We start from the raw sequence: 17,633 nt of genomic DNA, 5'->3' as shown, positions 1-17,633 counted from the left end.
CAATTATTGTGCTACACATGAGGAAACATGTGTAGGTCACTTCCTTAAATGCCTACCAAGTTATCCCCACAGAATTCAGCTAATTCAGACAGAAAGGGAGCCCAAAGATTAAAAGACATAGAGGCCTGAGATGCTTATTGCTCATTGCCTCCTACCCACATTTTAATATCCTCTGTGTTGTGCATATCAGGGGTTCTGAGGTACTGAGCTCCCTTGTTGTCGTTTTCTGTGCATCCTTCCTGCTGAGTGACCTTTTCATGGATCCAGCTCCGTTCTGCCCTCAGTGAGAAGATTGATCAGTTCAGCATTTTAATTATACTAGATACAGCTTGGGTAACTGATAATGCAGGAGGCTCATTTGCAAAAAACTTGCAGGGTTCAAAAGGAGTGAAGTCAGACTAGACTAGACTTAGCACAGATTTCTGAAGATTGTTTAAATCCATCTGCCAAACTGGATCCAATAATAAAGAGCTCATTTCCCGAGGGCAGCTACAGGAGACAAGCCGAGCCAGGGCAAATTCTTCTCCCAGGACTTAAAGTAGAGAAGGACTGAGAATGATGGCAAAAGATGATGTCTGAGAGAGACGGGGACCTTCCTTTGTGGCTTCTCTAAGAAGTGAATTAGAGCAAGAGGAAGGGCCACAATCTTCTAGCATGGTGTAAAATGTAGGACCATGTGTATGATATATATGCTCCTTTTCTGCCCTGGGACTTAACAAAGCAACTGTACCCCCAGGCACTCTTGTGCCTGAGTGAAGTGACTTCACAGCACTCTGCACCTAGACACACAGGAGCTGTGCAGGCTGCAGCCCTTGCTGAGCTCCTAGAGTCAAATGGCACAGCAAATAAAACTTTTAAGCTGGAGAAACTGGATTGCTAAGGGTCATAGAGCAAAAGCAACATCTCAGCTATGACTTTTCCATAAAGTGCTACCTAACTTTGCAATGTCCCATAGATGCTTTGTAATAGCAAGATGCGGATTATTTTGTCCAGTTGGCTTTCTGTTTTGCATCATTTCACCTTCATTTCTTCATTTGATTTGCATCTTGTGACAATCCACCCTTAAGGGGAAGGAACTTGACAACAGGATTTTGGGATAGTCAGCTGGGCTGGAATTTCAGGGAGTTTTAGTAGCAATGTGATATTACACATTCATAAAGTGCCACCAGCCGTGACTAAATGCAACAGGATTAATTCCTGTGCATGAATAGGTCTGTGCCAAACCCAGGTGATCTCACAGACGTGTATTTTGGAGAGAGAAAGTTCCCTTCACATCCCCACCTAGAGATGGTGCATTTTCTTCTCTGTGTGACACTAAGTCAGCCCTTCTCAGCGCTCTGGCATATTTAACTAGGGCGGTGTTACACTGGGGTTATGTGACTGCATGGCAAACATTTCTCCTTCCTGCTGTCTCATTGTCATGGTGACCCAGCAATGGGGTGGGCTCTCCACTTCCTTGAAACAGGCCCCCATCCTTCAGCATTCAGATGTAGCAAAGAAATGTGGCACTTATGCGCTTAAATACTTGACTGGGCTGCAGTGGGAGTATCAGAAATGCCTGAGTGGTGAATGATCTGTCCAGTAACTCAGCTCTGTAACCTACTTTATCATTAAGCAATCTAGGGGGGAAAAAAAAAAAGAAAAAAAAAAGCAGGAGCATAGAGACGAATGAAAAATTTCAGTCAAAGAACTGCATCGAAGTTTATTTGAAATAAAAGGGAAATTTTGCATTGGCTGTACTAGTTTGATATAGCAATTACTTTATCTTGCTTTATTACAGCTTATTACAGCAGGAAAATGCATTTTAAATTAGTTTTGAGGACACAAAAAAATGAAACCCTGAAAGTGAATTAAATTTTGAAAATGGAATTGTTTCTGTAAGAAAAGAGTTTTTTAGAGAATGAGTTTCAATGAAACAAAGTATGTCATGTTTTGTTAAATCCAAACTGAAGGATTTCATTAAATTAAATGCTTAAAATTAATGCTTGACATCAGTTTGGTATAAGATTATGACTCAGTTATTGAAGACTTTCCTCTCTTTTCATTCAGAACACACTAACACTAAGTGAAAAGCTCACAGTGAACAGTTTAGCTGGCCAATTTGGCTTCATTCCCTGGCTACAGAGTATCTGTGAACAGTTATGATTTCCTCCATACTTCCATTAATCGAAATTACTTAAAATTTGTTTTAGCTTTTTTTCCTCTAAATCAGATTAAATTGACTAAAGCACTTAGAATTGCATCTTGTCAGTCCCAATCAATTCATATGAAACTGAAAATGTTTCCTCTTTTTTAAACAAGAACACCAGACAGAACACAGGTTACTTTTACTGTTTATTACTGGTAAGATATAGTTGTTAATCTGGTACATCCACTATTAGCTTGCCTGAATTATGATAATACCTTTATTTCACTGTGATTGATTAGATGAATTTCAGAGTGGGGTTTTTTTTCATTTGTTGCCTAAATGCAATGTTTTTGCTGTAGGAGTACCTTTGATAAACTCAGGTTTTGTTTGGTTAATATCCCTGATCAGTTTGACTTTTTGTTTACATATTAGTAAAAATTTGACAGTAAAATATACCCCAGTGCAAGAAAACCTCTAAAATGTATGCATCAGTCAAGTTTACACTAAGGCACATAAAACTTTCATGGCTCATATGACCACACTTCTTGCAACAAGTGTCCCAATGCCTTTAGAGTCAAGACTGTAGGTTTGGAGAAGGCCTCCTGAACTAAGATGGATCTGACCTAAGAGAAAAATACAAGACAGGCCCAAATGTTTCCATGTGAATGAACTTTTTTTTTTCTTTTTTATTTCTTTTTTTTGGTTGGGCACTGTTCTAGTTTTTTTCCTTAGCTGCAAAGTGACCTCATTGAAAGTAGTCACCTAAATACAAGGTTTTCCTTGGCTGAATTTATTCACATACATCAACATTTTAAATGAAAAGGAATTTCAGTTATCTCTTGAAGAGTTTAAACTTTCATTTAGAGGCCAATCTGTTCATAGCTGTCAGACTCCTCCTCCTTTGAATCCACAGCTTCTTTCTGTGCAGCTCCCATGAGCAGTGTGTGCAATATCTGTGATGCTCCACACAGTGAAAGGAGTATCAGTGGCCTTAGAGCAGGTCCTGGGGCTTACAAAAAGAGCTCTTTCCAGCCCACCTTTCTCTAGCAACGTGAACTTTCTTTTTTAACAATTGAAGAGGTCAGTTCAGCTCTCCACATTAGACACATAGGATTTTTGAAGAATGTACACGTTATGAGCCATTAGCCATAACAAGCCATTACTATTTTCCAGTGCTTTTTCAAAAACAAAGCAAAAAAAGGGAAAAAACATACGTGCAAATGGTGTGAAAGAACTCAAATGAAAGAAGTTGCTGACAGTCATCACCTCCTCTGCAGTCAGAATGCTATGGTACCAGCAAATGTCAGCATAAATGTCAGCTTCAAAATTACAAGCAGCGGTGGGTTTTCGAAGAGGACATCTGGCAAAGCCAGAAAGGGCAGAGACCTGCTTGTCTTATTCCCTTTTCTTCTGATTACATTTCCCTTGATCATTGCACTGTGGCCATGTACTTACATGTCTTATCTTTGAGAGAATTTAGGTAGTTAATAGAGTGACTGTACTTTTACATTTGACACTGCTTCATAATGCTAGTGCTTCATGCCAGAGAAATGTGGTGTATAGCACATTAAATTTTGCAACATTCTGCTGAAATAGTGCCTTATATTCATAGTTTGGTTTGGAAAGGAGCATAAGGGAAATGGTCCCTTAGCCTTACCTTAGTCAAAGTTACAGTGACAAGGAGTGAGGGCAGCTTTTCCTTTAAGCTGATAAATAGCTTCTCTTTGCTTGCTGCACATAAATGAAGGTATCTGGGCTGGATCACTCTGGGATATCCCAGAGCCGTAGTGTGCATGTTGCTCAGAGTCTGTCAAAAGTAACTAGGAGAAAGACAGGATTACTCTCAGCATACTTTAACTTACTCTGCTGGGAAAAAAATGCCCAACTTTGCAAATGGAAAGAGATTGAGATGCACTGAGTGCTTAGACTCTCTATGAAGAAGCTGACCTGAGCACATAAACCACTTTAACCAGGATTCTTGGGAGTGGCAAGCAGTGCAAATGTTTTAAGGTGATAGGTCAGATACACTTCTGACTTTTTAGGGGAAAACATTTCAGAAATGGTCAGGCATTTCAGAAAATTTAATGCTCATGGGATTTCTAGTCAAGAACCTCAGTAGAAAAGGCACTGAAAATTGCTATTTCATTTTTAAAGCAGAGGTGGTCATCCTCAGGCCTTTGTGTAGACTCCACCTTCAGTGACTCTTCATTTGATCCCCAAGGCCACTGTTGTCCCCACTGTGGATACCCAAGTAGAATCTCTGTCCTCTCTCCTATGCATCAGCCCTTGGGGGACATCAAATTCGATTTTGCACCTCGTGCCTTGTACTGCTCTCAGGAACCCCTCTGTGAGCTGCATTCTAGAATTTAGCCAGAGGAATTGGTGATCCAAGGGAAAACAAGCATGTCAGCCTTTGGTAATTCCTGATGGGATTAGAGGTCTTACATCATGTGGCTCAGCTACCTCCTATTTGTACAAGCTTAGGGATATGTGCATTGGGAAATAACATGGGACAGCTGGCACTGTCTGAACTCATATCTTATTGCAATAACATGCTCCTAAGGATATGGGAAGAGTTTAATCCCAACCTGTAGGGTACCCACTTTACTTGCCTTGATAATATCCCTAAACTGCCTTACCCTTTCCACTTCCCCTCAGAGTCTAACAAGGAATACAGTGCCTTTCCTTGAGCTCAGCAACAGAAGCAAAATATTAGAAAAAGTGTTAATACAGTGGTGCAAGGAGGCCTGTGGTGTCCATTCAGATGTGGAAGTCAGTGTGGGACAAATTCTCAGTCCCTCTCTGTTTTTTTTCCTGTGTCCCTCCCTCTGAAAAACACCCTACTCCAGAGGAATCAGAGTGCCTTGATTTTTTCCAATGGCAGACCAAATTTTGTCAAAGCCAGTCCACAAGCTGTCCCAAGTCAGGGGGTAGAGTTTTAGAAGTTAGCTATTAAAGTATGTGTTGTCTTTTAACAACCCTTAAGGGTTTACTGAAGTGGTTCATTTTGAGCCATTCTTTCCCTCCAGATGGTTTTCTCCCTACTTCTCATCTACTTAAGCCAAGAATAAACTTCCCAATAGTCAAATCAAGATCTGGTTTTCATAACTCATTATAAGCAGCTCTGCTTCTATCAGATTCCTTACACTACTCTGCTTTCAAGCTACAGCAACTTACCCTCCCAGTGTTTGCAACTAGAAATAAGTGCATGTTCAAAAATAAGCACCATTTGAGTTTGCTTCTCTGTACCTGCAAGCAAAAAGCTGTCAGGAAACAGAAGAGATCAGGTGTAATCACAAGCCACTACAGCCACGTATCAAAACAATTTCTATGCTGATCATAAGGCAAATGCAAATCTTGAGGCTGAGGTCTGTCTTTTATCCTAAAAACAAGGGAAAAAAAATACAAAAATCTCTTAATTTTTGCGTGGACAGAGGGACATCTTTGCCTTGCATGAGAAGTTGGCACCTAAATTAATTCATGAACATGAGACTGATGTCAAGAATGATAGTAGTGAAAATGTGGGTTCTGCAGTAATTAGCCTAGTGCCTTTAGGAGGAACAAAAACATTAATTTAAAATAATATTTTCTATATATGTGTGATGCACAGATTAAATGTGCAATTAAATGTTCCATTAAAATAGCTGAACTTCCTTAAAATTGCCTTCTGACAAACAAGTTCTGACCATTTTCCAGTACTTCTGCACCGTTAAAGGGTTTTGAGACCACATGCCATTTTCAGGAAGCAAGCAGGAAGCCTTCTTGGTAAAGGCAGATTTGTGTGAATCCCAAACTGCTCAACTCATTTACAGAAACCAGCAGACTTTTTTTGAAAAATGTTGCAGCAGCTGGATCACCCTGTCTCTTCCCCTTCCCAATACTCCTTTTTCTGACAACACCATATGATTTAAAAAATAGAGGCATTTGTGACAAACATGTAACCAAAGGCAGCCAGTGGGTGACTTGATGCTATGAAAAAATAGATGTGTCTGCCCAACCAAAGAAAAAGTAACGAAACCAACATTAAATGAGAGGAAAATTAGGAATTTTGTCATGAAAACAGTGGCCCTGTTCAGGGCTTGAGTCCTGGCGTGATTTTCTGAGAACACACACTTTGGGAAAGCCCCAAGAAGACTCTTACAGTTGGACCCACTAAATGCTTCTATAGGGGAACGTTTTGGCACATGAATCAACCACGTGCCTGCTGCAGAGATAACAGGTAGACTTGTAGTTGGTGAAAGAAGAAGACAAAAGGGAACTTATTTGCTAGGAATGACAAATGAAAAACTAAACCCAAAAGGGAATATTAAAATACAGAGGCAGTTCTGAGGTTATTTTTGGTTGGATAGGACTCTAAGCGAGGTGCGAGACCATCTGTGTCCAAAAAAAACCATCACAAAGATCAGTATTGAGAGAGGGAAAACTGAGTAACCAATGGGAGAACAATGATCAAGGTCAGTTTATCAGAAGAGATCCCTGTTTTAGAAGAGGTGGATGAGACTTGGGTGAGAGCACGAGTTCTGAGGGAGCTACAAAAGCATTGTCAAAAAAACTACCTAAATGTGGGTTAAAGAAGCAAACATTGAGGCCTTTTTGCTGAGGCTGCAGTCATTTTATGCTATTCCATTGATGTTATCCAGGTCTCACGACAAAGAACATGCAAGATCAATCCAGTGTGAGGAAAACATAACAGCATCCAGCAGGCAGCTGTAGCAGCTCAGTAGAAAGCTCTGTGTCTTGTCCAGTAAGAGAACCACAACCATCTGGGCCAGCACTGCTGCCCTGGAAACAGCTGTTCCAAAACGTGCTAAGACTGGGAGGTGACTCAAAATTAGGTTCCTGATTTTTTTCCCCACTTTTTTAAAGCAAGCGGGGAGTTGACTGTTGGTGTGTGATAAGAGAGGTGAGAGAGTATCTGAGCGAGGAGAAGGCTCAGAAGAGTTGGTGGTAAAACCATAAATAGTGGAAGAGATGTTGGAGAGGGAAAAAGCTGCTGGTTACCAGCAGAAAGTGAGTGAATGAGTGGGACTTGAGGGAGGAAAAGATGGAAAGCTCTTGGTGGAAGGTGGAAGTGGTCAGAAGCCTAGTGTGGGGACCAGAAAAGATGAGCAATTGGACACTCACTGAGGAGTATGTATGTTACTGTTTGATTTAGAGACATAATTGGTTCAGGCTTTCATAGAGACATTTGAAGTTCCAGACCACAGTGATGAAAAATCAAATTATAAACCCATGATTTTTTAATTTAAAAAAAAAAAGGGAATGCAAGTTTTCGGTACCAACACTGTTGAAATTTGTCAGAAAGAAGCAAATGGAATGGAAAAAAAAAGAGAGAGAGAGAGAGAGAGTGTGGAGAGCAGAATCCTTCTAATTGCTGCTGCAAATTTATCTAATCCAGAATATGTGTGAAACTTTCACTGCCCCTTCCCTCTTTTTAAGGGAATTGCCATTTAGGTTTTCAGTTGGGCCTTGGGTCTGGGGTGTTTTTGGCTCAAAGAGATACAATTCATTTGTCTGCTGTAGACTTGTTCATGACAGACAAATATAATATAACAAATTATCTTCCATTAAAAAATTGCAGACTTGGGTCAGCTGCCATGTAACTCATTCTGTTTCATTCCCTCCCAAGGGTTCCATCTATCCCCACAAAATAAATTCATGTGTACTAAGTTAGGGTTTTTTTCATGACTAGGCAATATCCCTGTTCCCTAGAAACTTGCAGTTGTTATTTGTCTTCGTGAACCTCCCCTTTGAAAATGCCAAATCCTTTAAATTAATGCTTCAGAGGGTCATATTTTGCATTTCAGTTGTTGAAAAGACCTTGCATTTATTCAACAATATAAAGCCCCCTGAGGATCAACAAGCATGGTATATTATGGAAAAGTGTGCTGTGCTTTCTGTGACTTGGGAGTTGATTACTCACATAATCATAGCTCCCAACATTCAAAACTTGCAGTATTTTTTTCATTCTTTTATCATTGCCTTTTTCATCATAAAATACAGCTTTTTTTTTTTCAATATGACTAGATTCTGCTCTCAGTGATGGGTCTCTCTTCCCTGGTACAGAGCAGATCCCTGGTTGGTTGAAGCAGTGTCTTCAAAAAATTTGGAGGGTTAATTTTTGGTCAGCATCCAAATTTCTTTGATTCATTAAGAACTATTAAAATTATCATGGGCTAATTGTATTCAAGTGCCCCTTTCAGAAGGAGTAGCTTTATTCCAGGAAACCTAACACAGTTTCACTGGGATTTTAGGGAGAGCATCAGTACCTTTAACTGTCCTTAATACCAATTTTATTTGATTAAACAAACACTTTCCTTGAAGCAAACTGAGATTCTTGGAAATAAGCACAGAGCTTTCCTGAGCAGATAATAATTCCAAGGGGGTAAATGAAAACAACCATGAGTAAATGTAAATTGAGTTAATACACTAAATCTAGGGATTCTTGTATCTTGGTCCAGTAGTGCAGTTAGCTCACTTGCCCCTTTGCTCCCAAATCAGCCTATATGGAAAAATTAAATAGAGTAAGAGCCAGGCCTTGTTTTTAGTGACACCTAGCAGAGAGAAAATGCCCAGGGATGTCAGCCCCACAATTTTGTCTGATTTACTCCTTAAGAAACACTGAATTGACTCTTTCATTCTTGTTATTAACCTGCAGCAGCCCATTTAGTTCTTCTGCCTCAGCTCCTTCTGCATAAACATTACACATAGAGTTATTCTGGTGGTAGTGGCTGTGTGAATAATTACATTACACATGGAATTATTCTGGTGGTAGTGGCTGTGTGAATAATTAAGGTAGGCAAGCAGACAGCCCAGTGTATTTGCACAATTTTCTCCCACTGTTTTACCCACAGCCTCCAGCTCTGCCTGTCCTCATTCACATGGCCACAGGTACAGCCAAGTTTCCCAGAATTTGATGTCCTGTAGTTTCCATGTGCTCTGTAAAAAACAGAGAGACATTCTTTGGTGTCCCCAAGTACACATGGGAGATTTAACAGCACACTCATTTCTTCCCCTCCAGTGTTTTATAAGAAGCATTTTGACTGACAAAAGCATTTTGACTGATAAAATTATACAGGAGGAGGAAAGTAGTTTTATTTCCTGGGATTTCTGTGAGGTTTATCTGTTCTTTTGGCTGGGAGGCCATGGGGAGGAGGGGTAGTTCTAGCATTTAGCTCAGCCTAGACAGTAAAAGACTATCAGTCTGTATCTTTATGTCTCCAGTGCCCTTCACATTCTGGTGTCACAGCCTCAGACAGCTTGCACTGTTTGGGTTCATAGCATTGCACTAACATGTTTTTAAGTTTAGAAAAGAATTCAGTGTTCAGCAAAATTTTTAAATGAAAATCCTTTCTTTTCACATTAGATTTAGTAAATCCCTTCCCTTTTACAAATGAGAAATCTGGGCCTAACCTATTATGACAGCATTTCTGAGTTTTTCACCTGCAAAGGTTTTTGTGTTTTATAAATCTAATTAACTGTAATAAGAAAATAATAGGACATAATGTTTGTTTTACAAGGTGATTGATCTCTTGGCAGCCTGGCAGACTCTTTTATTGATTGGTTGGTGGATAATGTCAGAGTGGATATGTCCTGGAGGAGAATAGCTGACACCTAAATCCATATGTGACAGATTACCATCTGTGTTGGAAGACAGGTTCCTTCGTGAAATTGCGAAGATAACAGGTGAAAATTGAGAAAGTGACATGAGGGAAATGTGTTGAAACCTGCCTCAACCTTTCCATGCTCTAAGAGCATTTACACAAAGCTCTCTATTTTGTGGGCAGCCTGTTTTCAGGATGAGGGAGATTAAATTTTAATTACACTCATTCCTGTCTGCCCAGTCTAGATTTAATCCTGTTAATTAGGAAAATGCCTTGTCCCACAACCTAGCTATAAAGCTAATTAAACAGAGAGTCTTCGTTGCTACTTAGTGGAACTTCAGTTCAGTAATGACTATCATACTTTACAGTTAATTAGCACTGTGGGAGGGAAAATGAGGATGTTGTTGAAGCACAGAACTCAAATTAGAGGTGCTATAATATATGCTTTATTTCATTTTGTAGCTATCTGATGCAGGCGAGTCACACACTATCCTACCTGCCTCAGTTTCACATTTGTTAAAGAAGAATTAATTAAATGTATCTCTCCTGCAGAAGTGTTGTGTAGGTTTAATGTAATGCAGATAATAAGCTGCTGGCCTTTGAAATCCTCAAGTAGAAGGCACTGCATAAACAGAATTATTCCTCCCTGAAACGTGAGAGGCAGTGAACTGTGCAGTTTCAGGTAGAGTGGTGGAACAGCAATTGTACCTGCTAAAGTAAACATGGCCCTAACAGTCCTGCAGACATTCACAAAATCTTCCAGTGTAAAGTGCTACCAGCATGGAACCTGCTGCTGGATCAAACCATTCTGAAGCCCAGACCAGAAATTAAAAACACCTGTAATTTGACTTAAAAATTTTGACAGCAAATGACTTGGATTCATAACACCTTGTTCAATAATAGTGCATTTTAAAGTATTGGTCCTGAAAATATCGAGTGATACTTGCCAATCCCCAATTTTAAAGATGAAGTAAAGCAGGGAAGTGTTACACCTTGCCCAAATGTTGGATAAATCCATTGCAAAACTGGAACTTGGACTTACAACTCCCTGGAAACTAACCACACAACAGCTGGCTTGATGCTTCTCGATGGAACAGCAGAGCCTGTGTTCTACTTTTATTTAGATTTTCTCATAGTGGCACTGATCCAATGAATCTGGGGATTTGAAATTATCTTTCTGCCTTATATCCCTGGCATGCATTTAAGATGCTATGGAATATTACTTTTAGAGTATTGCAAGTGGAGCCTGGTAGCTTATGCTTACCTTAATCCTGAGTTTACAAGTTTTATTGAGAAGTGGCAGGCAAATATCAAAATAATTTCAGTCTGAGCATTGGTGGCTCTGTAATATTTGTGATGTAGAACAGCATGCAGTACAAGGTGTTTTGTGCAAGCCTGTGTGGATTGGCACCCCAGGGTAACCTGCTGAGTTGTACACTGGGCTTGGATTCAAGTGTGGATGAGTTAGTTTGTTTTTCTGTTCCTCTATTTCCCCACCTCTGGCATGGGGTTAAAAAGTTTTGTGGCTGCTTTATAAAGTACTTTGTGGTCTGTGTGCATCAGGGAACTAATATCTGTGTCAACAAGGCAACACTAGTTCCAGTTTTTAGGGGACGGTGGTGATTTGTAAAACCATGAGAAAGAACAAGGAAAGAAAAGCAAGGAAAAATTAGGAAATCAGGGAATAAAAAGAAATCAGCCCACCTTGCAGAAAATATATTTATATTGATATATTTATATTGATGTCCACTGTACACTGGTAATAGCATTACTAATTCCAACATGCTGGCTTTCATTATAAAAACCAAGAAGGTTATAAAGTTTCTGTAATTATTTTAGGTTAATCTGGGAGTATATTATTTTCCTGGAGCTAGGTAGCATTTTAAATCTGCAAAGGATTAGACAGACACAATCAGTTCAAATATTTGTCCAGCCATTGAAAGGAGGATCCTCACTTCCGCCTCTGATGAGGCTCTGGAAATCTCCATCTCCATCATTGTTCAACAGCTAAGTGAAGATTGCATGTTGATTACCCTTTCAGTTGCCTTTAAGCAGCTTATGTGAAATGTTAAGTTCTAAGTTGCCTAAAATCCCTACTTTTTAATTTGTTCCCTGGGTTGTATGCAGCGAGGCAAATCTCTGTGGGTTTATATGTGCACACACAAGTGCATACATGCACCCTGATCAGAACCAGCTCCTTCCAAACATGCATTACACTGAGCAGAGCTTCAAAAAGTGTAAGTGGAACAGGAGCAGGCATTCCCATTAACCTTCAAAGATCATGAAAAGAAAAATAACAGTCTGCCTGCTTAGCCGAGTCAAATTGTAGCTGTGCAACTTAGCACAAAGTCTCTGAGTTCCTATGCTTCTATTTAAAGCTGAAAAGCTTTATTTAAAGCTGATTCCACTGCCTTCCTCAAATTTTGAGATCCTCAGAAAAAATAATATTAGATATTATTATTATTACTATTATTACTATTTGTATATATATTATGATATGATATATGATATGATATGATATATTATATTATGTGATATGATATGATATGATATGATATGATATGATATGATATTATATTATATTATATTATATTATATTATATTATATTATATTATATTATATTATATTATATTATATTTACAAACCCAGGGGTTGTTTCTGGGTTCACACAAATGCACAGCTTTTGTGATGGTGTTGCTGAGCTCCATCTCCAGACAAATATTTGCAATTGGGTTTTTTTCCCTTCAAATATTACAACTTTAAAGAAGGTGTTAGCTTCCTTGTTGCAAATCTTATCTTTGCTTTTGTTTGTAATTAATTGCATGGGATTTGAAGGAACCATTTTCAGAGCTAACAGGAGGCTTGAGTGCTGAGTTGGCTGTTACACCATACCTTCACCTGACAGTTTTTACCATAATTTTTAATGCTTCTGTGGCTTCTCATTGGCCTGTATTTTCATATCCACACGTATCCCATTTGTACTTGCCACATCCTTTGGTATTTTGTAGCAGATCATCAACTTGTATGAGCAAGGTATCATTTAACAATATTGACCTACTGCATTAGGAGAAATCCCTTGGGATTTTATTGCCAATGAGCTGCAAGCCCATCAGATCTCCTAGTCTGATATGACTCTCACAGTATCATCAGGGCATTTTATGTACAGCCCCCATGGAGGAATAGAGCTCTTTCCATCCTTTTGTGTTCCTGAGGATAAAGGGCAGCAGAGCCTGTGGGAAGTTGGAGCTATTCTTCTGCAGCCTGCATCATAAGGAGCCACTTGAGAACTATGTTTGAAGACAGCAGGTTTATGACTGCTTCACAGACAGTCCCAATAATAGTAGGGCAATATTTGACTAAATAATGTCCAAGCTGGTAGAGACACCACAATGGGTTTCCACTGTGTATTTTTCCCCTGCATGAGAGGCAGACATGCTTACCCCTCTGAGAAGTTCAAAGAGGCACTTGACAAAGTTGGGTACCAGTGAGTTTAAAGATACATGGGGCCTCACCTTCTCACACAGTGGAATATTTTCACATGGCTCATAACACAAGTTATTTATAGCCAAGGAAATAAAAATAGTGGGGATACAGACTTTTTTTGCAATTTCTCTGAACCAGTTAGACATGATACATACAGTTGGATACTGCTCTCTTCCAAGTAAAATGCAGCAATGTACTGCTCTCCACAGAGTGAAATAATTTTTACATGCCTTGTCAGTCTCGCTATGGCCATGGAAAGAAATACAGTGAAAGCAGAGACACTGGCACTGTTTATGTTATTTAGAATGTTTTTGCAGCTAACAGTTTTGACCTCTATTCTGTTTTGATGGTTCCTGTTTCAAAAGGTCATGTCATGTTTTCCAGTTAGAAGAAATGAATAAATACTTTCTTTTCCTGTAGACTCTCCCAGGTTTTACCCAGATCCTGGTTCAGAATTATTCCAAAGCATTGCTGGTGTAAAGCTAATATGCTTCATTGTCAGTGGAATTACAGTTATTAACAGCCTAAAATCTACACTCTGATGCCAGCAGGGTTTCATTTTTGCCCCTTATGGTCGTGAGAGACCCTGAAAAGAGATTGGAATTTGGAATTTAACATGTGAAATCCAGGGGCCATCATTTAAAACATCAATCGTTACTCCAGAATGGTGTTTGACAGGCTGCAAGTAATTTTGACTTCTCTCAGGCAGCAGAGTAGCCTAGAGGTCATATTGTTCTTATCACTGGTAAAAGATATCTTCCTCATGATGGATGACTGTTCTGTGTGTTTACAATGCATAATGTATTAGTAATTTTAATTCACAATTCCATTTATCCCACAGTTTTGTCAGGGCAAGCTAAACTGTAGTTAGGTACACCTGTGCTGTGCAGAAGGATGGGACTTTTTGTGGTGATCCATCCTAAGGCCCACACCACAGTCCCAGCTGCACATTAGAGAGCTGTTAGGAATCACTTCTACCAAAGGAAATGCCAGGCTGCAGGAACTGGACCAAAAATTCTTGTGTTTTCACTGCCATCTTGACCTGTGCAGATGATCACAGCTGAATCCAAAAAGGTTGCTGCCTCCAGCCTCACGGTATTACATAGAGTGACCCTCAGTGTGTTCTTCATCAGATTTATCAGGTTGGGAGCCCAGGGTTATCTGCTGTTGGCCAGCCAAATGCCAGAACTGGAGCAGCGCAGACAACAAACAGACTCCTGATTTTGGAGCACTTTGGGAACTTCATTACCCAAGACACAAAGAATTGAGCTGGCTTTGTGCAAAGCTTTCAGGGCGTTCCACAGCTGCTGCCTACAATTTACCCTCATTCTTTTAACTGGATTGAATGCAAAAGCCACTCCTCTGCAGAACCAGACACAAAAGTAATGAGCAGAGGTATTAGTTCAGAGGGTCTGAGAACAAATTTCCTATCTTCTTGCCTTAACTGCAATTCATAAGAAAACCTTTATAACAATATACATTTTTCTTGCTTATTTGAGTCCTGGACATATTTCTGTCAGGGTGTGTGTAACAAAGTGCTGTTTAGAAATGATGGCTGAATTTGCCTCTCAGGTGTTAGAGTTTTTAGATTTACCACCTCACTCCTCTTGCTGCTGTTTATATTTTACATGCAGAAATGTGGTAAGCACCATGCCACTTTCCCATGTTGGAATCATATGTTTCCAAAAATTGATGAATTACTTTCACTAAGAATCCTCCTAAATTCAAATAATTTTTAAAACATGCCCTTCATTCCCTATCATCTTGCTGGTTTTGATAAATTTCCATCTCCATATGTTAGACCTTTTGGCATTTAGATTTGCATTTTTCAAGATTTGCTCTTTAAATGGCCAGCTGTTACCTCAAAGTTTCAAAGCTCTTATAGCAAGAAACTTTTCAAAAGAAAACATCACTCTCCATTTAGTTTCCTGAAAGATCTCGTTTTCAATTCCAGAAGTGGGCAGCCAAGGCTCAATGTCATATTACTTCTTCACTGTATGTATTCATAAAAAGAGCTATTTTTTGGCACTGCTCTTCTCCTGAAAAAAAGTAAAAGTACTTTTTTTTTCCTTTTTCAAATAAACATGGATCCATGGTTTTATAGTCAGGGAAGGATGGAAAGATGCCCTGTATTTCAAATGAGGGGTTTTGGCCTGTTATATACTTACTGCATAACCTTTGATGGATTAGAAAAGGGAGTGGTCATTCCAGTTCTTCAAGACCTTTGGGAGAAGTTAAAAGGGGCACAAAGTAGAATCATCAGTATGAAATTCAGAACAGAGGTCTTACCAAGTTCATCAGTCCACTTTGTCATCATTATTTGAAGTAAGAGCCATTGATCCTGTCCTTCATACATATATATATACTTATATATATATATATATATATATATATATATGGCTTTCAAATAAAGGCAATAGGTGCTCTACCTTCAGAATAACTGAAGAAGCAACCTTTCACGTGCACTCACAGTTAGCTCCTTTTCTGCTACACCAAGTGAAAAAAGTTTGACACATGAAAAGAGGTGACACTGTGTCACTGTGTCACTGAATAATCAGCAAAATAGCATATAGTGCTCATTCTGAAAAATGTGTCCTGGCATTTGTTTGTGTAAGGGTAATAGAAGCATTTTTTCAGAATTCAAGTATCTTTTACTTCATGTTTGTTATTATTTCAATTTTTCATGTGTTCTTATGTTTTGATAGTTCCTATACAAGGTAAAAGATTCACGTCCTTCACAGGTTGAAGTCTGCTGTCAGGCAGAGCACTCCATCTACAGAGAAGCTTCCCTGAATGTTCCCTAACACCAAAGTACCTCAGCTTGGGTCATCTGTTGGTTCCAGTTCTGAGAGAAAAACCTCTGTCTCCTGAACAGCTCAGCCCATAGCTCTCCTTGTAAGCCTTGTGAGATAGGTCTGGGAAGGAACACATCTGACCAGCCTGGTTCCCAACAGGGACAGCAGCCTCCTTGGGGATCTGAGTGTATTCCTGTATTTCTGCCCTAAATGACTGAATTTCTGTCATGAACTAAATTTTTGCTGTTCATTCTTTGCAGATATTGATGAGTGTTTGGTAAACAATGGTGGCTGTGACCATTTCTGCCGAAACACGGTTGGCAGCTTTGAGTGCAGCTGCCAGAAAGGCTATAAACTGCTCACAGATGAAAGGACCTGCCAAGGTAATACCTCATTAACCTTACTCTTCATGTAATGAGGATGTCATTTCCAGTGGATTTTTTTTGTTGTTTTTATACTTAAGTCATTTGTACTGCAGGTTTTAATTGTTAACTGTTATAGGAAGTAAGGTTAGAAAACAACTGTGAGATTTCTGTTTTCTGAGGTGGGATTAGAAGATTATTGGAAATGTCTTGTTTCAATGTTTTTTGTAGTAGGAATGCCAGTGTCCTGTTGAAGTGTAAAAATCCAAGTGGCATAGTGGAATAGCCTCAGGCAAAGAGTCTTATGTTCAAATCCTCTCATTTGCTATGATCTGAATGGGACAGAGGCTTAGCTTATGTAGACCAGAGTCATTTAGAGTAAACGACTGTAATACAGTGTTTGCAAGATTTAAACTAAAAAAAAAAAAAGGATTTAATTCATGAGCTCACCTTTTCCTGAGAGAAACTGTTTATGAAGGGATAATGGTGGCATTTTGTGGGAATTCAAATGAAGTGTGTTTTATATTGTTTCCTGTGCATGGCATGATTTGTTATCTAAGTCATCTGATGTTATGTATTCTATGGCTAATTAAAAGCATAGCCATTTCCAAGTACTGACCATGTACCTTTGGAGAAATGGCATTTAAACTCTGTAGCTTTACCTTTTAAAAAACTTCTGGAAAAGGCTAGAAAGATGAGCATGCATCAATAGAGAGAGAAAGGGAAGGATGATGTATTCAATTAAAATTTTATGCAGAAATTGCTGTTTTATTAATACATGATTGTTTGCATGGGTTTTGAATAAGTAAAAGTTATGAAGTCCAAAACAGCATTAGTATTTTAGAGTTTCTTTGTTTATCTGCAATAGGGAAACCACGATCTTAAGATATATGTGTCATTCAAAATTTTTCCATTGCTTCTCATTGGTACTTCCATCCATCATTTGAGAAGCCACCTCCACCCTGACTGTGTGATTAGGCACAAAGGAGTTAGTGAAAGGTTGGTTTCAAGCTGGGCAGGATGGAAAGAGCTGAGATTAGCCCAGCTAGTGCAACATGATTCAGCAGAAATAACACGTTAGGATCATGTCAGACACGGGGAAGTTGCCAGGTTTTGATTTACCTGCTAAAAACAGGGACAGAATATTAAAAAGAAACGTTCTCTTCATGATGTATTTAGAGATGGTTGGGAAGACCTTGTTCATGAATTTCATGTGTGATGACATGCTCTCACTGTGGTATCAGTCAGAGGTTTCACCAC

At 39.2% G+C, this 17,633-nt stretch overlaps 1 protein-coding gene across 1 annotated transcript in view; it reads left to right on the top strand.

The window, feature by feature from the left end:
* Positions 1–17,633, top strand: part of SCUBE1 (signal peptide, CUB domain and EGF like domain containing 1) — a 193,972-nt gene that overhangs the window by 130,052 nt on the left and 46,287 nt on the right. Inside the window, exon 9 of the mRNA XM_069003376.1 lies at positions 16,272–16,394. Within this exon, the coding sequence (XP_068859477.1) occupies positions 16,272–16,394 (123 nt within the window). The remainder of the gene's footprint in view (positions 1–16,271; positions 16,395–17,633) is intronic.

The sequence above is a fragment of the Aphelocoma coerulescens genome, chromosome 1A (assembly GCF_041296385.1).
Source record: "Aphelocoma coerulescens isolate FSJ_1873_10779 chromosome 1A, UR_Acoe_1.0, whole genome shotgun sequence".
NCBI classification, from domain to species: domain Eukaryota; kingdom Metazoa; phylum Chordata; class Aves; order Passeriformes; family Corvidae; genus Aphelocoma; species Aphelocoma coerulescens.
The sequence above is the reverse complement of the archived record's forward strand: the minus strand, read 5'-3'. Positions and strand labels throughout refer to the sequence as shown.